This window comes from Amblyraja radiata, chromosome 34 (assembly GCF_010909765.2).
Source record: "Amblyraja radiata isolate CabotCenter1 chromosome 34, sAmbRad1.1.pri, whole genome shotgun sequence".
Classification (NCBI taxonomy): Eukaryota; Metazoa; Chordata; class Chondrichthyes; order Rajiformes; family Rajidae; genus Amblyraja; species Amblyraja radiata.
The window spans coordinates 12,323,829-12,340,392 of NC_045989.1; the positions used below are offsets into that span (position 1 = coordinate 12,323,829).

General features: G+C 42.4%; 1 protein-coding gene across 7 annotated transcripts in view; it reads right to left on the reverse strand.

Moving 5' to 3' along the window:
* Window positions 1-6,961: 6,961 nt before the first annotated feature.
* The window catches only part of morf4l1 (mortality factor 4 like 1), a 40,405-nt gene continuing 30,802 nt past the window's right edge, over window positions 6,962-16,564 (reverse strand). For 6 of the 7 annotated variants that reach the window (XM_033050482.1, XM_033050479.1, XM_033050481.1 and 3 more), the window contains 3 exons: window positions 15,667-15,839; window positions 12,991-13,075; window positions 7,782-9,587 (listed from right to left, as the gene is read on the reverse strand). In XM_033050482.1, coding sequence (XP_032906373.1) covers window positions 9,503-9,587; window positions 12,991-13,075; window positions 15,667-15,839 — 343 coding nt within the window. In that variant the 3' untranslated portion in view covers window positions 7,782-9,502. Of the gene's footprint in view, window positions 7,646-7,781; window positions 9,588-12,990; window positions 13,076-15,666; window positions 15,840-16,564 lie in introns of those variants that run through there. The other variant, XM_033050477.1, reaches the window with a different exon arrangement.

The following is a 16,564-nucleotide window of genomic DNA, read 5'->3' on the forward strand; positions in this document are numbered from 1 at the left end:
GAGCAAATTTTAGCTGCAGACGAAGGAGGGAGGGACAAAATGAGAAGGGAGGGAGAGAGGGAATAAATGGGAATGGAGGGACAGAGGGAATAAATGCAAAGGTCTATGACAGCTAGAGGATAGTGGTGCCTAGGTGACAGAAGTGTTTATGATGCTGTCAGAGAGAAGGTGTGACCGAAGGAGCAGGAATAGATTATGTAAATCTGAAATTACCAGAAAAGCAGAGAAACATATTCTCCCTTATTTTCTCTCTCCCTGACACCCATTCCTTCTATTCTCCCTGCCCCTCATTTCTTTCCATGCAGTTAAAACCCGTTTCATTTCCTACTTCTGTTTTTATTTAAAACTTTTTTTGGATCTCAATTTAAAAGCATATTATTGGTTTCGGGGTGGTGCAATGAAGGTTTACTGGGTTTCAAAATTAAAGTGTTTTATAAATGAACACAAATACAATTTCAAGAACTGCATGCACAATGTGGTATGAATTGTTTGCAACATTGCTGTGCCAGCCACTGGTGTTCAATGAGTGCTAATTACCATAACTAAAAGGTAGAGGAATTTAGTAGGTCTGGCAGCATTTGTGGATGAAATGGACAAATGGTCAGCAGCCTTCTCAGACTGAAACATCATTTGTCCATTTCCCTCTACACGTGCTGCCTGACCTGCTGAGTTTCTCCAGCATTTTATTTTCCAGCATCTGCAGTCTTTTGTCTCTTCTGTGTTGTTGGTAGATCTACATGTTACTTACCTTTGTGAACACAATACAAATGATCAAATGGATACTACAAGACCGGTCCATTGGGAGAATGGCAATGCTCCCTGCAGTTTTGGAGATGATCTCGTTAAAATATATAAATCTCTGAGCAGAATTTATAGGATAAATGATGAAACTCTGTTTCCCCTATTGGAGAATCTCAAATTAGGGGGCCAATGAATCAGCAAATCTTCCCCGTGGGGAAGGAAGCCATTCTCCCCCACCCCCTCTGTCCATACCAGCTCACGCAACAGCAATCCCACATCCTGCCCTCTCCCAAATGTCCTGCAAATTATTTCCTTTCAGTTTATCCAGCTACCTTCTCAACACTGTTTGAATATGCCAGCACTGCTTCCTTCCAAACACTACCCCCCTCCCCTCTCCCCTCTCCCCCCTCTCCCCTCTCCCCCCTCCCCCCCTCCCCCCCACGGTATTTTCCAGACCCCAACATCTCTGGAAAGAATGTTTCCCTCATGTCACGTGTGGTTCAGTTGTTGAAATAAAGGATTGTTTCATCCAGGACTGAGGAGAAACTTCATTCAGAGGGTGGTGAAGCTTTGGAATTCTCCACAAAACTGAATTGACACAAAACTGAGCTTGCAAGCGTGACGCCCTTCAGAGTAAATGATTGACAGGCTGCAAACATGACAGGGACAGAGTTACTCCACTACTAGGTCTGCTAAATATATCACAGAAGCTGGATAGGCCAGGACCATTTCCCCAGGACCAAAGGCAGCTGAGTGGTGACCTTTAAGAGGTTTGTAAAATTCTAAGGGACATAAATAAGATGGACTCGCATTCTTTTTTGAAGTGTCAGGTGTTGATATAAGCTGAGAGGGGAAAGATTTAAGAGGACCCGAGGGATGTTTTTCACTCAGCGGGTGGAGGATATATTGAACAAACTGTCAGAGGAGGTGGTACAGGCAGTACAATTACCGTATGTTTAAAAGACATTTGGACAGGTACATGGATAGCAATGGACCTCAATCTCCTGCCTCCCAATGTCTGCACACTCTCATAGCCGACTTGCTGGTCAATATGTTCATGACTGATCTACTCCAGGCCTCAGACCTTCTCCATACTGTTCAACCTGTTCTGTCATTTAATAAGAGCGCAGCCAATCTGATTGTAACCTCAATTCCATATTTGCCATCTAACCTTTCACCGACTTGCTTATCAAAAATATCTAACTTTAATCAAAGATTCTGCAACTATTGACTTTTTTTTTTTTTTTAAGGAAGTTTCAATGGCTAATGATCCCCCAAAATAAATCATCCCATCTTTACCTTAAATGGGAGAACTTGGTTTTTAAATAGTGACCTGTTATTTCTGGGTTCTACAAGAGGAAACATTCTCCCTGCACCCACCCTGTCAAGACGCCTCAGTAGCTGTTTCAATCATGTCTCCTTTTGCGCTGTTACACTCCCAGCAGACACCAGGCAGCCCAAATTAACTCCCTTTAGGGGAAAGTAAGTGTGCAGTATTAATTTAAAGATTCTTAACACCATCGGTTGAGAGAATCCTGTTTAAGGGTTAATATCACATTCAACAGTGTAATTGCTCGTGCCTGCGCTCCAATGATACATGCTATGATCGCATTTGTAGTGTTCAGGGCAGGTCCGAGTACTTACTGTGTGATCTGCTGCCCCCTGCATGTTTAAGTTAATGCCTGAGGCGTCTTTCCCCACTGACAAATGACAAGGTGAAGAGGATGTTCTGCAGAAGAGCACTGAGATGTTGAGAAAGCTGGCTTACACATTACCACCTGGAGTTAAGATTTACAATCACTTCGGGGTTTGCTAAAATTTACAGAACACTTGCTACTTCTCGTGAGAAGGTAGCGTGCAGTGTCATACAAAGATCTTATAGCGGAGCTATAAGATCTTTGGTGTCATAGATAAGGTGTGACGAAGAGTGTAGGAAGGAACTGCAGATGCTGTCTTAAACCAAAGATAGACACAAAATACTGTAACTCAACTCGCATTACCTACACCCTCGGTATACCCTACAGCATAACAAGCTTTTCCATCCCCAATAGATTTACAAAGGACTGGACGTGTAATAAAATGACCAATTGATCCAGTTTGCTCTCCACCACGCAGGAAGTTACCTGTCGTCAGTCCGTTGGGATTAAGGGGACTGGCTTCTGCTCGGGTGCCATGGGTGCCGAAGAAACAACACAATCATGCCGAAATGTCACCAACTCCTTTCCTCCAGGGATGATGTCTGACCCACTGAGTTACTCCAGCTTTGTGTCCATCCCTTGGAGTTTGCCCGGTTGAGCTCTGCTTTATTTCTAAAGCAAGTTTGTTTCTCAGCTGAAGATATTAATAAACCAATGTCCCATTTGGGACCGCGATGGCAACAGTAGCTCAGGCTGATGAACACTTCTACCCTTCTGTTTTCAGGGTTCAATCAATTAGCCAATTAAGAATCAACGAGTCAACAACTGACAGCCCAGTGAACTAAGATCACTGATAAAATTAGTTAGCAGTCTGAAAGATTTTGATAACTTGCTACTTTATTAAATATTTAAGGTCATAAGTGATAGAAGAAGAATTAGGCCATTCGGGTCATCAAGTCTACTCTGCTATTCAATCATGGCCAATCTATCTCTCCCCCCTAACCCCATTCTCCTGCCTTCTCCTCATAACCTCGGACACCTGTACTAATTAAGAATTAACCCCTGCTTTAAAAAATATCCAGACTTTGCCTCCACAGCCTTCTGTGGCAAAGAATTCCACAGATTCACCACCCTCTGATCGAAGAAATTTCTCCTAATCTTCTTCATAAAAGAACACCCTTTAATTCTGAGGCTATGACCTCTAGTCCCAGACTCCAACTAGTGGAAACATCTCTCCACATCCACTCTATCCAAGCCTTTCACTATTCTGTATGTTTCAATTAGGTCCTCCCTCATTCTTCTAAACTCCAGTGAGTACAGGCCCAGTGCCAACAAATGTTCACCATAGGTTAACCTACCCATTCCTGGGATCATTCTTGTAAACATCCTCCAGAGCCAGCACATCCTTCCTCAGATATTGTGCCCAAAATTGCTCACAATATTCTAAATGCGGCCTTACCAGCACCTTAGAGCCTCAGCATTACATCCGCTTTTGTATACAAGCCCTCTTGAAATAAATGCCAGCATTGAGTTCGCTTTCTTTACTACCGTTCCGACTTGCAGGATAACTTTTTTGGAACCAGCACCAGCACTCCCAAGTCCCTTTCCATCTCCGATTTCTGAATTATCTCCCCATCTAGAAAATAGTCCATGCCTTTATTCCTAAATGCCAAAATGCATGACTCCACACTTTGCTACAAATGGTATATTCCATCTCGCACTTCTCAGCCCACTCTCCTAACATGTGAAAGTCCTTCTGCAGAGTCCCTGCTTCCTCTACAATACCCGCCCTTCCACCTATTTTCATATCATCCACAAACTTGGCCACCAAACATTCAATCCCCTCGTCCAAATCATGAATATAAGTGAAGAGTAGCATCCCTGGCACCAACCACTGCAGAACTCTGCTAGCTGTCACAGCCAACCAGAAAAGGACCCCTTTATTGCCACTGGCTTCTGCCATCCAGCCAACCTGCTAGCCATACTAGTATCTGCCCTTTGATACCATGGGCTCTCACCTTCCTTTGTAGCCTCAAATGTGGCACCTTATCAATTTGTTTCTTGATTTTATTATCTTAACCCCCAGCACTTTATCCCAAGTCTCTTTGGCGCTTTTTCCTATGGCACAGAGGAAGCGGGGACCGATTAATCGATCCTGAGGAAAAGGCATCTGACACGATAGAAAGTCTGACTGATTCAACCACCATGTGCCAGATTCACACTGAAGTATATAACCTCTTTGCAAATATCAGGTAAGGTCTCTGGAAAAATGGACACAATCACACAATGCATTTTCCAAAACAAAATGTAATGGAATCAGACATGACTTATTCTGTCACAACAAACCATAGTGAAAATTAAAAGCAAACCTGACAGTTTACATTTGTGTAAATTGACTGATTGTGGCACAAAATGGCAAAATAATACTAAGCACAGAGCAAGACCGTAATATAAAGATGATCCGGCATTCTGTAGGTGGGTACGGCAATGAGTGGTGAAACTGGATCTCAGGCAGAGCAGTCTTACCTGTTGTTGCTCAAAGCAAGTCCGAATCACAGGAGAGGCTACAGCAGAGGACATGTCGGGTACATTCCTTCCAACACAGGAATGTCAGGTGTCACATTTCAAGAGGAAGAATGAGGAGAGGTACAAAAACAAAATGAATTTCAAGAGGTACAAAAACCAAAATTTTGCGATTTATTTGCGTAAATTGTTGAAAGTGGCAGGTCAGGTTGAGACAGAAGTTAAAATAACAAGATTCCAGGCTTTATAAATAGATGCATATAGTACAAGAGCAAGGAAGCCCCGGCAAACATTATAGACAGCTAGTAGTCTACAGTCATGGTCTATAGTCCAGTTTTTGGTGCTATACTTTAGGGAAGACCTGAGGGAGAAGGTGCAGAAGAGATTTGTTAGAATGATTGTAGGGATTAGGAGTTTTTATTATTTGGATACGCTAGAGATTCTTGGAACAAGGGACGTTGAAAATTGATCCAGTAAAGGGATTGCAAATCCAGAACGATCTGGAGCGAGTGGATGGAAACACTTCCTGTAGTGGAATGGTCAAGAAGCATGAACATACCATGAAAGTGATTGGCAAAACCACTAAAAATTTACACAAGGAAAAATTGCCTTCGGTGGTAAGTGATTGGGGTCTGGGATGTTCTTCTTGGGGGAATGGAGAAGGCAATTTGGGTTCAGAAAAGCACTGGAAAAAGAGCTTGGAAAAATAAAATTGCATTGAAAGCATGCAGCTGTCGGATCAATTGGACCTGACATACTGCATGTCATCTTTGTGCTGACTTTCACATCAGAACATGCTATGAACAGCTTAAATAGTAGACAAGACTATTCTACCTTATTTCTGTTCTCCTCACAGCATACTGTTTTGCCAGCAAACTTGGAAATTGTACCGTGTCCTCAAGTTCACATACTTAATGTGACATGATATATTTAGCTGCCAGCGGAAGTAGTTGAGGCAGGTACAATAACATATAAAACACCTTTGGGCAGGTACATGCATGGGAGTTGTACCAAACACACCAAATGGGACTAGCATAGATGGGGGATATTGGTTGACAAATTGGGCTGCAGGGCCTGGTTCCTGGCTGTGTGACTCAAGCTGGACAATATAACCAGATCCTGCAGTGGGACGAGTTAAAACAGCTGAGTGAGGTAAAATATCTATTTTCCAGATGCTCTTTTTTTGCATAAAAGGTACACAACTCTGACATACTTAAATATTCTTTCACTTCTCTAAAGATAAAAAATAAATAAAACGACTAACCTATTTTTAATTACACTGGCTCAGAAATAAATAATCAAAACACCAAGAAGTTCTACTCATTATTGCGTTGGGGTATTTGTGGAAGCTGACAGTATGCAAGATGTCCCCAAAATGGATTTCACCTCAATCAGTATGGGATTTCCTAACATTGCAAGAGGTAATGGTAATGTTAATGGCTCATGCTTTCAATCATATTTTGTTCAGACATTTACACATATCTAAACAAAATGGATAAAAGCAATCTGGGAACAAAGCGACAATTTTCTGAAGTAGGGTCTCGACCTGAAACGTCACCCATTCCATCTCTCCAGAGATGCTGCCTGTCCCGCTGAGTTACTCCAGCATTTTGTGTCTATCTTCGGTTGCATTTGGATTTTTGGCCAGTTTAAGAATAAGGAGTAAGCCATTTAGAACGGAGATGAGGAAAAACTTTTTCTCACAGAGAATTGCGAGTCTGTGGAATTCTCTGCCTCAAAAGGCGGTGGAGGCCGGTTCTCTGGATGTTTTCAAGAGAGTTAGATAGAGCTCTTATAGATAGCGGAGTCAGGGGATATGAGGAGAAGGCAGGAACGGGGTACTAATTGTGGATGATCAGCCATGATCACATTGAATGGTGGTGCTGGCTCGAAGAGCCGAATGGCCTACTCCTGCACCTATTGTCTATAAACCAGCAACAGCAGTTCCTTCCTAAACAATTTAATCTCATTCTAGGAGAAAAAAATGGCGTCATTTGCTTGGTGTGTCCTCCCTCTGGTCCATAAGCCTACAACGATATTAAATAGCAGAAACAAGGGAGTTCTTGTTTCAGAATTTAATTTGCAATTACAGATGAAGCATCCAGTACTCTTGCCTGTGTTTTAAACTGTGTTGTGTATGTGCCATTTCATGGATAGGATTACAGCTCATAACTCAACCATAAAATGCAGAGCTTAAGTGGTTCTATTTTAATATATAAATGCAACATTAACTAACCTGTTGAGGTATATCAGTGCAACAAGACGCGTCCTTTTGAGTCTTAACAAAATCTGACAAGTAAATGTTGTCTGCCACAGTAAATCACAATAAAGATCCATACAGATTCATTCTTTCACACAATTATACAAACCATACCTCCAAAATAACATTCTCGGAGGGTTCAACAGGATAAATTCTATGGACGAGTTGGGCTGAAGTGCCGATCTCTCTGCTGTCGGACAACAAATTAAAGGCTCACAGGGGAAAAGGTCTTGAGCCAAAACTTCACTTAATCCTTTTCTCCAGAGATGTTGCCTGATCCGTTGAGTTACTCCAGCTTTTTGTGTCTATCTTTGGTGTAGACCAGCATCTGCAGTTCCTTCCTGCACATAAAGGCCCAGAGGGCTGTAAACATACATAATTTTCTACCACAGCATCTGTAGACCCTCAGATATTCAATATAGTGACGTTTCAGCAACAACAAATGTTTACGCACCATGGGAACCGAGAGGACAGTCCAGAGAGTCTGTGGAGGCAAGTCAGTCGATCAGTGATGATCTTATTGGAATTGATCCAGGGCATACTCCCACCTCTTTTCTCCCGAGGAACATTTACACTCCTTTCATCCCCAACAGGCCACAAAGAGCACTCATGAAACCAAACATCATTCAACATTTTACTGGAATTTACAAACACAAGGATACAATTTTTATTTATGTACACAAACAACAGGCAAGTCTCATCAAGTTCTGATGCGCGTTGAAAGTGAGCATCAGATTGGACCTTCCATTCTCAGGTACAAGTTCTTAGACTTGCCCAGTCTTCAATGAACAGAAACAGACTTTGAAAAGTCCACAGGTTTACTTATAATAAGTTGTATAAAAAATGAACATGAATTTGAATATTGTACATTATCAAATACAAATGCAGAGAAGAATCTAAAAAAAACAGAAGATTTTACATAACTGCATCTTTGGAAAATCGACTCCCAAAAAGATCCATTTATTGATGTTATGCAGTAGAGTGACAGCTCTGTTTGCTGTACAAAGCCAATGTACCAGGGATGGCAATATATTTCTCTGGTAGAATCTCGCACTTTGTCCTTCCTGGTGATATCACTGTCATTGGTGCCACAAAGGTTTTTCTATATACAATTTGTGCAGGAATGGAGATTTCTTGAGTTGTATATGGTTAGGCTGCTCTGTCCCACTCCCGCACTGCTGTGCACAGGCTTTTGACAATGCTTTTGTGATTCCCTGTAGTCCTGTGCAGATTGGCGAGGAAGTCCATCAGCTGTTGGCTGCATCACTATCGTAAGACTTTCAGCAAAGTAAACTCTGATTAACCAGCAAAAGTTTCAACACAAGTTAGTTCTGTACAAAATTTGAGGAAACAATACATCACCTTCCCCAATGCATCACCCTTCCCCTACAGACTACCCGAGTGTAGACTTGGCATCCACAACAGGGAAGACGTCCCAGTCTGGGCTGAAGGGTTTCTAACCCAAGTAGCCAGAGCAGACGGTTCGACAGGGATCTGAACCAAATGCTGTTTAATGACTTCAGAGCTTGTTGTGTGTGCCCTTGATATGGTTCACACATGAAAAACGGCTATCGCAGAAGGATGCCAGAACACTGCTAAAAACGTGGAGTGTGACTGCACCCCAGACAGATCAGCACCCTCAGGCAAGGAGGAAGAAAAATGTTTCTTCTTTCCTGCCAAGAGAATTTAATTAGCTTTTCAAAGCTCACTTTTACAGGAATTTGCTTCCTTCTCCAGGTTGAAAGTGTGGAATGGAAGTTGCTTCCATTTTCCATCGGTATTAAGCACTCAACAGTGCATTTTTACAAACAAAAAAAATCTGACTATTAAATGCATTTTCCACAAATGGATAGAAATCCACATGCAGCATGTGGTACAGTTAAAATCCACCTCCTTGTATCATCAAGAGCTGAAAAATTACAAACTTGTTCTTTGTTATCATGGAACCCAAGTTCAAACTAATTTATCAGCCCAAAAACCAGGGCTATGATATAACCAATAAGCATAAACTGGATGTTTACAACATAACCATGATTAAGAACATTTTTAATGTTTGTATCCGAGGATAAAAACCAAACCATTCAGGAATTAAAGTATCTGGTTTACTCCACACTGGCTCCACTACCCACACTCCATTTGCCAAAAAGACTACCAGAGGATGAAAAACCATCAATGGTAAAAGTCTACTAAAATGGTTTACAAATTACATTTGGAACCTCATTGCTGCAGGTACCAGCGGCAACAACTGCTGTACTTCAAATTGGTTAAAAAAAACCTGTACAAAAAAAAGTTAAATACAAAAAGAAATCATTACCAAAAGGTGAAATTACAGTTAGCACAGTCACACGGCCTTTCGATGATATTCTGGTGGTGCCACTTCATAATCACTTGGACTGAAGAGACTTGAAGCATTCTTCACCAAGTACCTGAAAATGACGTGGGGTTGAAGAAAATAGAGTTACGAATAACAATTCAGTTACCAAGATGGTTAGTCACACCCCAATTTGCCTTCTCTATATTCTCCATATTTCTTTGGAAGCCCAACCTCTCAAAGAGGAAACACCAAACTGTCAGAGTTTAGTTCAACTTAAGCCACTGAAAGAGTAGGGCAGAACTCTTTCAAACAACCCATGCACACTTGGAATGATATAGCTCAGAAATTCTCATGGAAAACTCCCAAGATACACAGATCTGACTCAAATGAAGGGCCGACTCAAATGAAGGACCATGATAAGATTATCCAACTTCCCTGCAGTGCCTAGCCCCTGCAATCCAATCCAATCATAAAGGATGCAATTCCTAGTCCCGAGTGAAGCCAGTAACTGTAAACCAGTTGTAAATATCTTTGGATCTTAAATTCACTAAAAGTGAAATCATCCTTCCACTTGCTCCTTAGTATGAACAACTAACATTCTCAAATACACTCATATCCTGGATCTAGTTTGCTCAAGGCAGTTTTAAATACACTAAACTTGTAAGATATATATTGGCAATTTAAGGTCTACACTGCATTTCGTTGTCTCTGTACTGTACACAGACAATGACAATTAAAGTTGAATCTGAATCTGACATGGACTCTGATGAAGCCCACATTTACACTGCACCTCCAATTTCTGTGCAAGTCGGATGCTCCCCAAATCCTCCACCTCTCAGCTATTCCAACCCACACCACAAAAAGCTGTTGAGCCAGAGATAATGGATGGCAAGCAAATTTGTGAAAGACCCCCTATTTTTGCACATTCAAGGCAGCAAACAGGAGGGCAAATATAAGGCGTGAAATGGAGCTGGCATGTAAAGGTAAATCCTAACAGATTCTGCAGGCATATTAAGTGTAAAAAAGGGGATTGGGATAGAAGATCCACTTAAAGATCAACATGGCCATCTGTGTGTAGAGCCATAAAAGATGGGGGAAGATATTAACTTAATGCTTCTCACCAGTCTCCACTGAGAACATCATGGAAGCCAAGAAAGGGAAGCAGAGGTGTTGTGATGTCTTAGATCAGGGGTCTCCAAACTATGGCCCATGGGCCACATCCGTCCCGTCACGAGATTTTATCCGGCCCGTGGCAAGCTCTTAACACGTTCCGTGCAGCGGGCTATTTAGCGGGTTCTGTGGTAGCGCAGGAACTTACATGTCAGTTTGCCATACACTATCAAGTTGAGGGTTTGTGTGCAGCTGCTGACAGGTTACCGTTAGTTGTACGTGACTAATACCCAGGGGTGCAGTACTGCCGGAGCTCAACGGAGCGCCGCTAGCAGGTATGTGGTCAGGGTAACCTGGTTGACAGAGGGGGAAGGGGAAGAACCATCACTACTGAGGTTCCCTGTAGGAGGGGAGGAGCTGTAGGACCCAGCAGAGTCAGACCACATGCATCGTGGAGGTTGTGGGCCTGGTGCTGAGCGGAACTCTGGTGAGGTGATGGCACTGGCCCATTGGTGGCCGGTGGAGAGGTGAGGGGCGGCGGAATTGCTGGAGGGGACTAGAGTAGAGACACGGATCGGTAGCAGCAGCATCGGTGGCCCAGGGAAGACAGTGAAGGTCAGCGACAGTGGCCTTTGTGAGCGAGTGAGTGGTTGACATTTCGTTATTTTTTCCTACGACCTGCAAAATGTGCCAAATATATATAGTGGACTTTATGCTGAAAAGTTTGGAGGCCCCCGTCTTAGATCAATACAACAGATCAAAGAGGAGATAGTGTGGTTTTGAAAGCAATTTTAGGTGGATAAATCCCCAGGAGCAGACCAAGTACATCCTTGGACATTGTGGAAAGCTGGTGAGGAAACTGCAAAGGCCCTTGCAGGGATATTGGCGTCATCGTTAGGCACAGGAGAAGTTCCAAAAGACTGGAGAGTGGCTAATGTACTGTTATTTAAGGGAATCAAGGACAAGCCATGGAACTATAGTACAGTGAGCCTGATGTCAGTGCTGGGAAGGGTGTTGGTGGGGATACCTACTGACAGGATGTACCAGGATTTCGATAGGCATGGACTGATTAGGAATAGTCAGCGTAGCTTGATACGTGAGAGATCATATCTCACAAATCTGATGAAGTTTTTGAAGAGGTCATCAAGAGAATGATTGAGAGCAGGGCAGTGGGTGTCATGTACATGAACCTTAGTAAGGCCTTGGACAATGTTCCGTCTGGTGGGCAAGTGTAGAAGGTGGGAGCAGTTCCAGTCGCCTGCTACAAGATATCATTAAGGTCGAAGGGGTCAGAAGAGATGCCCCAGAATATTACTTGGGTTTGCACACATGGGTTATGGGGAGAGGTTAGATAGGCTGGCATTTTTTCTTCGAATATGGGGGCCCAGGGGGTGACTTTATTGAGGTGTACAGTATCAGGAGGGGCATGAATAAAGTGTAAGCAACCAGTATTTTCTGCAGGGTAGAGGATTGTAAAAATAGAGGACAGAAGTTTAAGGCAAGAGGGTGGAGATTTAAGAAGGACGTCAGGAGCAATTGTTTCATTCAGAGGATGGCCCGTAGCTGGAATGAGCTGCAGAGGAAATTATAGAAGTCGACACAATGACTTTTAAAAGACATTTGTTTCCCCTTAATCCCAACAACCTACCACTTCATCTGACATTGTATGTGTATTCTTTACTTCCAATCCTTAATCCCTTGCTAAATTCTATACTTGCTCAAAATTTCAATCATCCACTTTTAATAAAGACTACAAGGTAAAAACAGTTCATACTCCAGATGACCCGAGTATTTTCCCAGAATTCATTCCCTTACACCGATTTTCACTGGTATGCAGACCAGACTTTAAATGTTTGTCAGTCTGACATTCCACACAACTTCCTATATATGTTGCCCAGGCTGTAAGAACATTCACCCCATTATCCACCGTATTTTTTAAGGCATAGGAAAGAAATGCAGATGCTGGTTTACACCGAAGATAGACGCAAAATGCTGGTAGACAAAAATGCTGGAGAAACTCAGCGGGTGAGGCAGCATCTATGGAGCAAAGAAAATAGGCAACGTTTCGGGTCAAGACCCTGAAGACCTGTCTGAAGACCCAAAACGTTGCCTATTTCCTTCGCTCCATAGATGCTGCCTCACCTGCTGAGTTTCTCCAGCATTTGTCTACCTTCGATTTTCCAGCAATCTGCAGTTCCTTCTTAAACGCAAAATGCTGGAGTAATTCAGTGGAACAAGCAGCATCTCTGGATAGTAGGAATGGGTGACGTTTTAAGTCTGAAGAAGGATCTCAACCCGAAACATCGCCCATTCCTTCTATCCAATGAAGCTGCCTGTTCCACTGAGTTACTCCAGCATCTTGTGTATATTTTTAAAGGCTTTGGGTATTTTGAAATTTTACTTACTTTAAGAAATCGTGCAAGTAATTTAGCAGCAAGGCCAAACTCTTCTCATCCAAAGGTGTGTACGCTAGCATTGCTCCTATTCGCACTGTTAGAGAGAAGCTGGACTTTAGAAGAAAGTATTGTTACAGCATTCATTCCACAGAACAGAAGTGGGCTAATCAAAGTAGTTAGCCCATGGGTTAATCAAAGCAGTTTGCCCATGCTACACACAACTCTCCTTCAGTAATAACATCTCAGTGTCTCCAATTCTTTCAGATATTTAACTAAATGCTTGTTATTCACTCCATCTGGCAGCAAGCTCCACCATTCTCTGCACTCTCTGCATTAGCAATCTCCTCAATTCCGACTGGATTTTTAGTAACCTCATATTTAGTCCCTTGATTTAGTTTTGCCTTCAGACTGAAATATCCCTGCAACCACCTGATCAAATCCTTTTGTAATATAAAAGGGGTCAAGTCATCCTTCAGTTTTCTGCCAGCTCTGCTTTGTGCGTCCTTCTCTGATAAAGGAGCTATTATTACTGCTATTATCTTCACACATCAAAGCGTTGGCAACAGCACACTGGACATTTTTTAGCGTGGAAAATACAATGATACTCACTCCGTCACACATATTTGACCAAGTGAACGCAATCAAATTTCTCTTAAATGGTCCAGCGAGAAGCAACTGGGATGAAGTTGATTGTTTCTATTTTTACTTCAATAGTGGGCCGAGCATCAAAAATGTGTCTAGAAATAGGATTTCGTGACACAAGTCACCAAACTACATGCAATTTTCACATATTGTGTAAAAACATTTATATAAATCACCCCTGAAACTAGATATGAAGAAGACTTGCACATTTTTATTAAATTAGAGAAAAACCGGAAAAATGTCGGGATTTTTTAAGTCCAATCAAAGCACGTTTAACATTGAGTTGTCTGCCAGTTGGCCAATCACGCGCTTTGTTTCAGGCTAGCACACAAAATGGCTGAGGGGGCTTCACAGATGCCTGTTTTACTGGAGATTCCGATTTGTTGTTCTGTGGAATAAATGTCGTGGAAACTTGCAGCAGGTTAATTGTATTTAGTGGGAAAAGCATTAAAAAGGCTGAAGAAAGTGCTGCGAAGTGGATTAAAGTGCAAGAAAGCCTTCAAAGTCCCTGCTGATGTGCTGGAACACAAAGAAGGCCCCCATGAATCAACTCTAACTGAAAGGTAAGACTAAAGTCTGAATTTATGAAAATCTATCTGTATGGACTTTAATTAATTTAATTGCACCCTTTTATAATGTGAATAAATTCATTCATTCATTCATTCCTTATTCATTCACTCACTCACTTACTCATTCATTCATTCATGAAATTGAGGGCCTAAACTATAACACAGTCAATTAAACATTGTCACTAATGCCAGCCTGTTGTAGAGTAATAAGTCTTTAACAGCTAATCTCGCAGCTGCCTGCGAAAACTTACCAGGAAAAAGTGCTCCGATCGCGGGGCCTAGGTACTCGCGGTAAAGTGAAGCCGCGGTCTCAATTAATAAGCGGCCGATTCGCGATCGCGGAGCCGCGGATCATCTCCGCGGGCGGGCAGGGGGGGAGGCTGTACATAGTGCCGTCTGTAGCGGTCGTTTTCAGACCCCGATAACGGGAGAAAAACGGAGGGATATCGATCGCTATTTACCGCGAGTACCTAGGTCCCGCGATCGGAGCACTTTTTCCCGGTAAGTTTTTGCAGGCAGCTCCGAGATTAGCTGTTAAAGACTTATTACTCTACAACAGGCTGGCATTAGTGACAATGTTTAATTGACTGTGTTATAGTTTAGGCCCTCAATTTCATGAATGAATGATTGAGTAAGTGAGTGAGTGAATGAATAAGGAATGAATTTATTCACATTATAAAAGGGTGCAATTAAATTAATTAAAGTCCATACAGATAGATTTTCATAAATTCAGACTTTAGTCTTACCTTTCAGTTAGTTGATTCATGGGGGCCTTCTTTGTGTTCCAGCACATCAGCAGGGACTTTGAAGGCTTTCTTGCACTTTAATCCACTTCGCAGCACTTTCTTCAGCCTTTTTAATGCTTTTCCCACTAAATACAATTAACCTGCTGCAAGTTTCCACGACATTTATTCCACAGAACAACAAATCGGAATCTCCAGTAAAACAGGCACCTGTGAAGCCCCCTCAGCCATTTTGTGTGCTAGCCTGAAACAAAGCGCGTGATTGGCCAACTGGCAGACAACTCAATGTTAAACGTGCTTTGATTGGACTAAAAAATTCCCGACATTTTCCCTATTTTTCTCTAATTTAATAAAAATGTGCAAGACTTCTTCATATCGAGTTTCAGGGGTGATTTATATAAATATTTTTACACAATATGTGAAAATTTCATGTAGTTTGGTGACTTGGGTCACGAAACTGCAGAATAAAGCTCCTCGGCCCACAGCCTACAGGTTTCTAGCACCGGATGTTTTTGATTTTATTTCACTTCTCATTTCTGAAGGGCAACTTTCTCCACACAGAGGGTGGTATGTATGTGGAACGAGCTGCCTACTTTCAAATGAGAAATATCGAACTGGGTTACAGAGGGCTGTAACTGTCCCCAACATCTCCAGCTTCTGCAGAATGAAGGAACAAAACTCTGAAGACTCGGCGCAGAGCAACAATAATTCAGGACGTTAATCAAACTTGCCAAACAATCGAAGGAGATGTGGTGCTCCGTAAATCTGTGCCATAGATGCATCAGGGTGATCTGCCAGGATCTCTGCATATTGTGGACGCTCAAATTTGTACAGCAGCTGAGTCCCCAACATCACATTGAAGTATTCCTTTATTCCTGCAACTACTTCATTAACAGCATATTCCCTGAAAATGAAAAATCACAACTGAGCAACCAGGAGAACGCCGCAATCCGTTTCTGTCATTGGAAATAATCAAGGTACCAGAGCAACCCTAAGATGAAGTTTGATAGTTTTATCGGGTAGATTGAGAGACAATATTTTCCTGAATTTATTATCAGAGGGATCATGAACCTCGGAATTCACCAGCCCAAGGAACAGCAGAGGTGGAGTAATGGAATACATCCAAGTTGGAGTTGCTCTGCTAGTCAGGCAGCATCTCTGAAGGAAATGGATTCATGATGTTTTGGGTCAGGACCCTTCTTCTGACTGATTGTAGTGTGGGGAGGGGGGGTGGGCGAGAAACTGAAAGCGAGTTTAAAAAAAACATGACAAATCGGGGCCAGCAACAGATAACCTCAGGCATCCGCTATGCTAATTGTTGGCTAGAGACGGTGCGAGCCCAAGAGGGATACATCATTGCGAAATTTAGAACTAGTCAATGGACTTTTAGTGGGGGGGGGGGGGGGGGGGGGGGGGAAGGAGAAAGGAAAGAGAGGGGTTTGTAGAAGTTAACTAAAATATGTCCTGGTTTTTTCTCGTATCCAGTCCCCCCCCCCCCCACACTCCACTACAATCAGTCTGAAGAAGGGTACCAGCTCAAAACATCACATCCATTGTCTCCAGAGATGCAGCCTTACCCGCTGAGTTACTCCAGCATTTTCTGTCTATCTTTCATATAAACCAGCATCT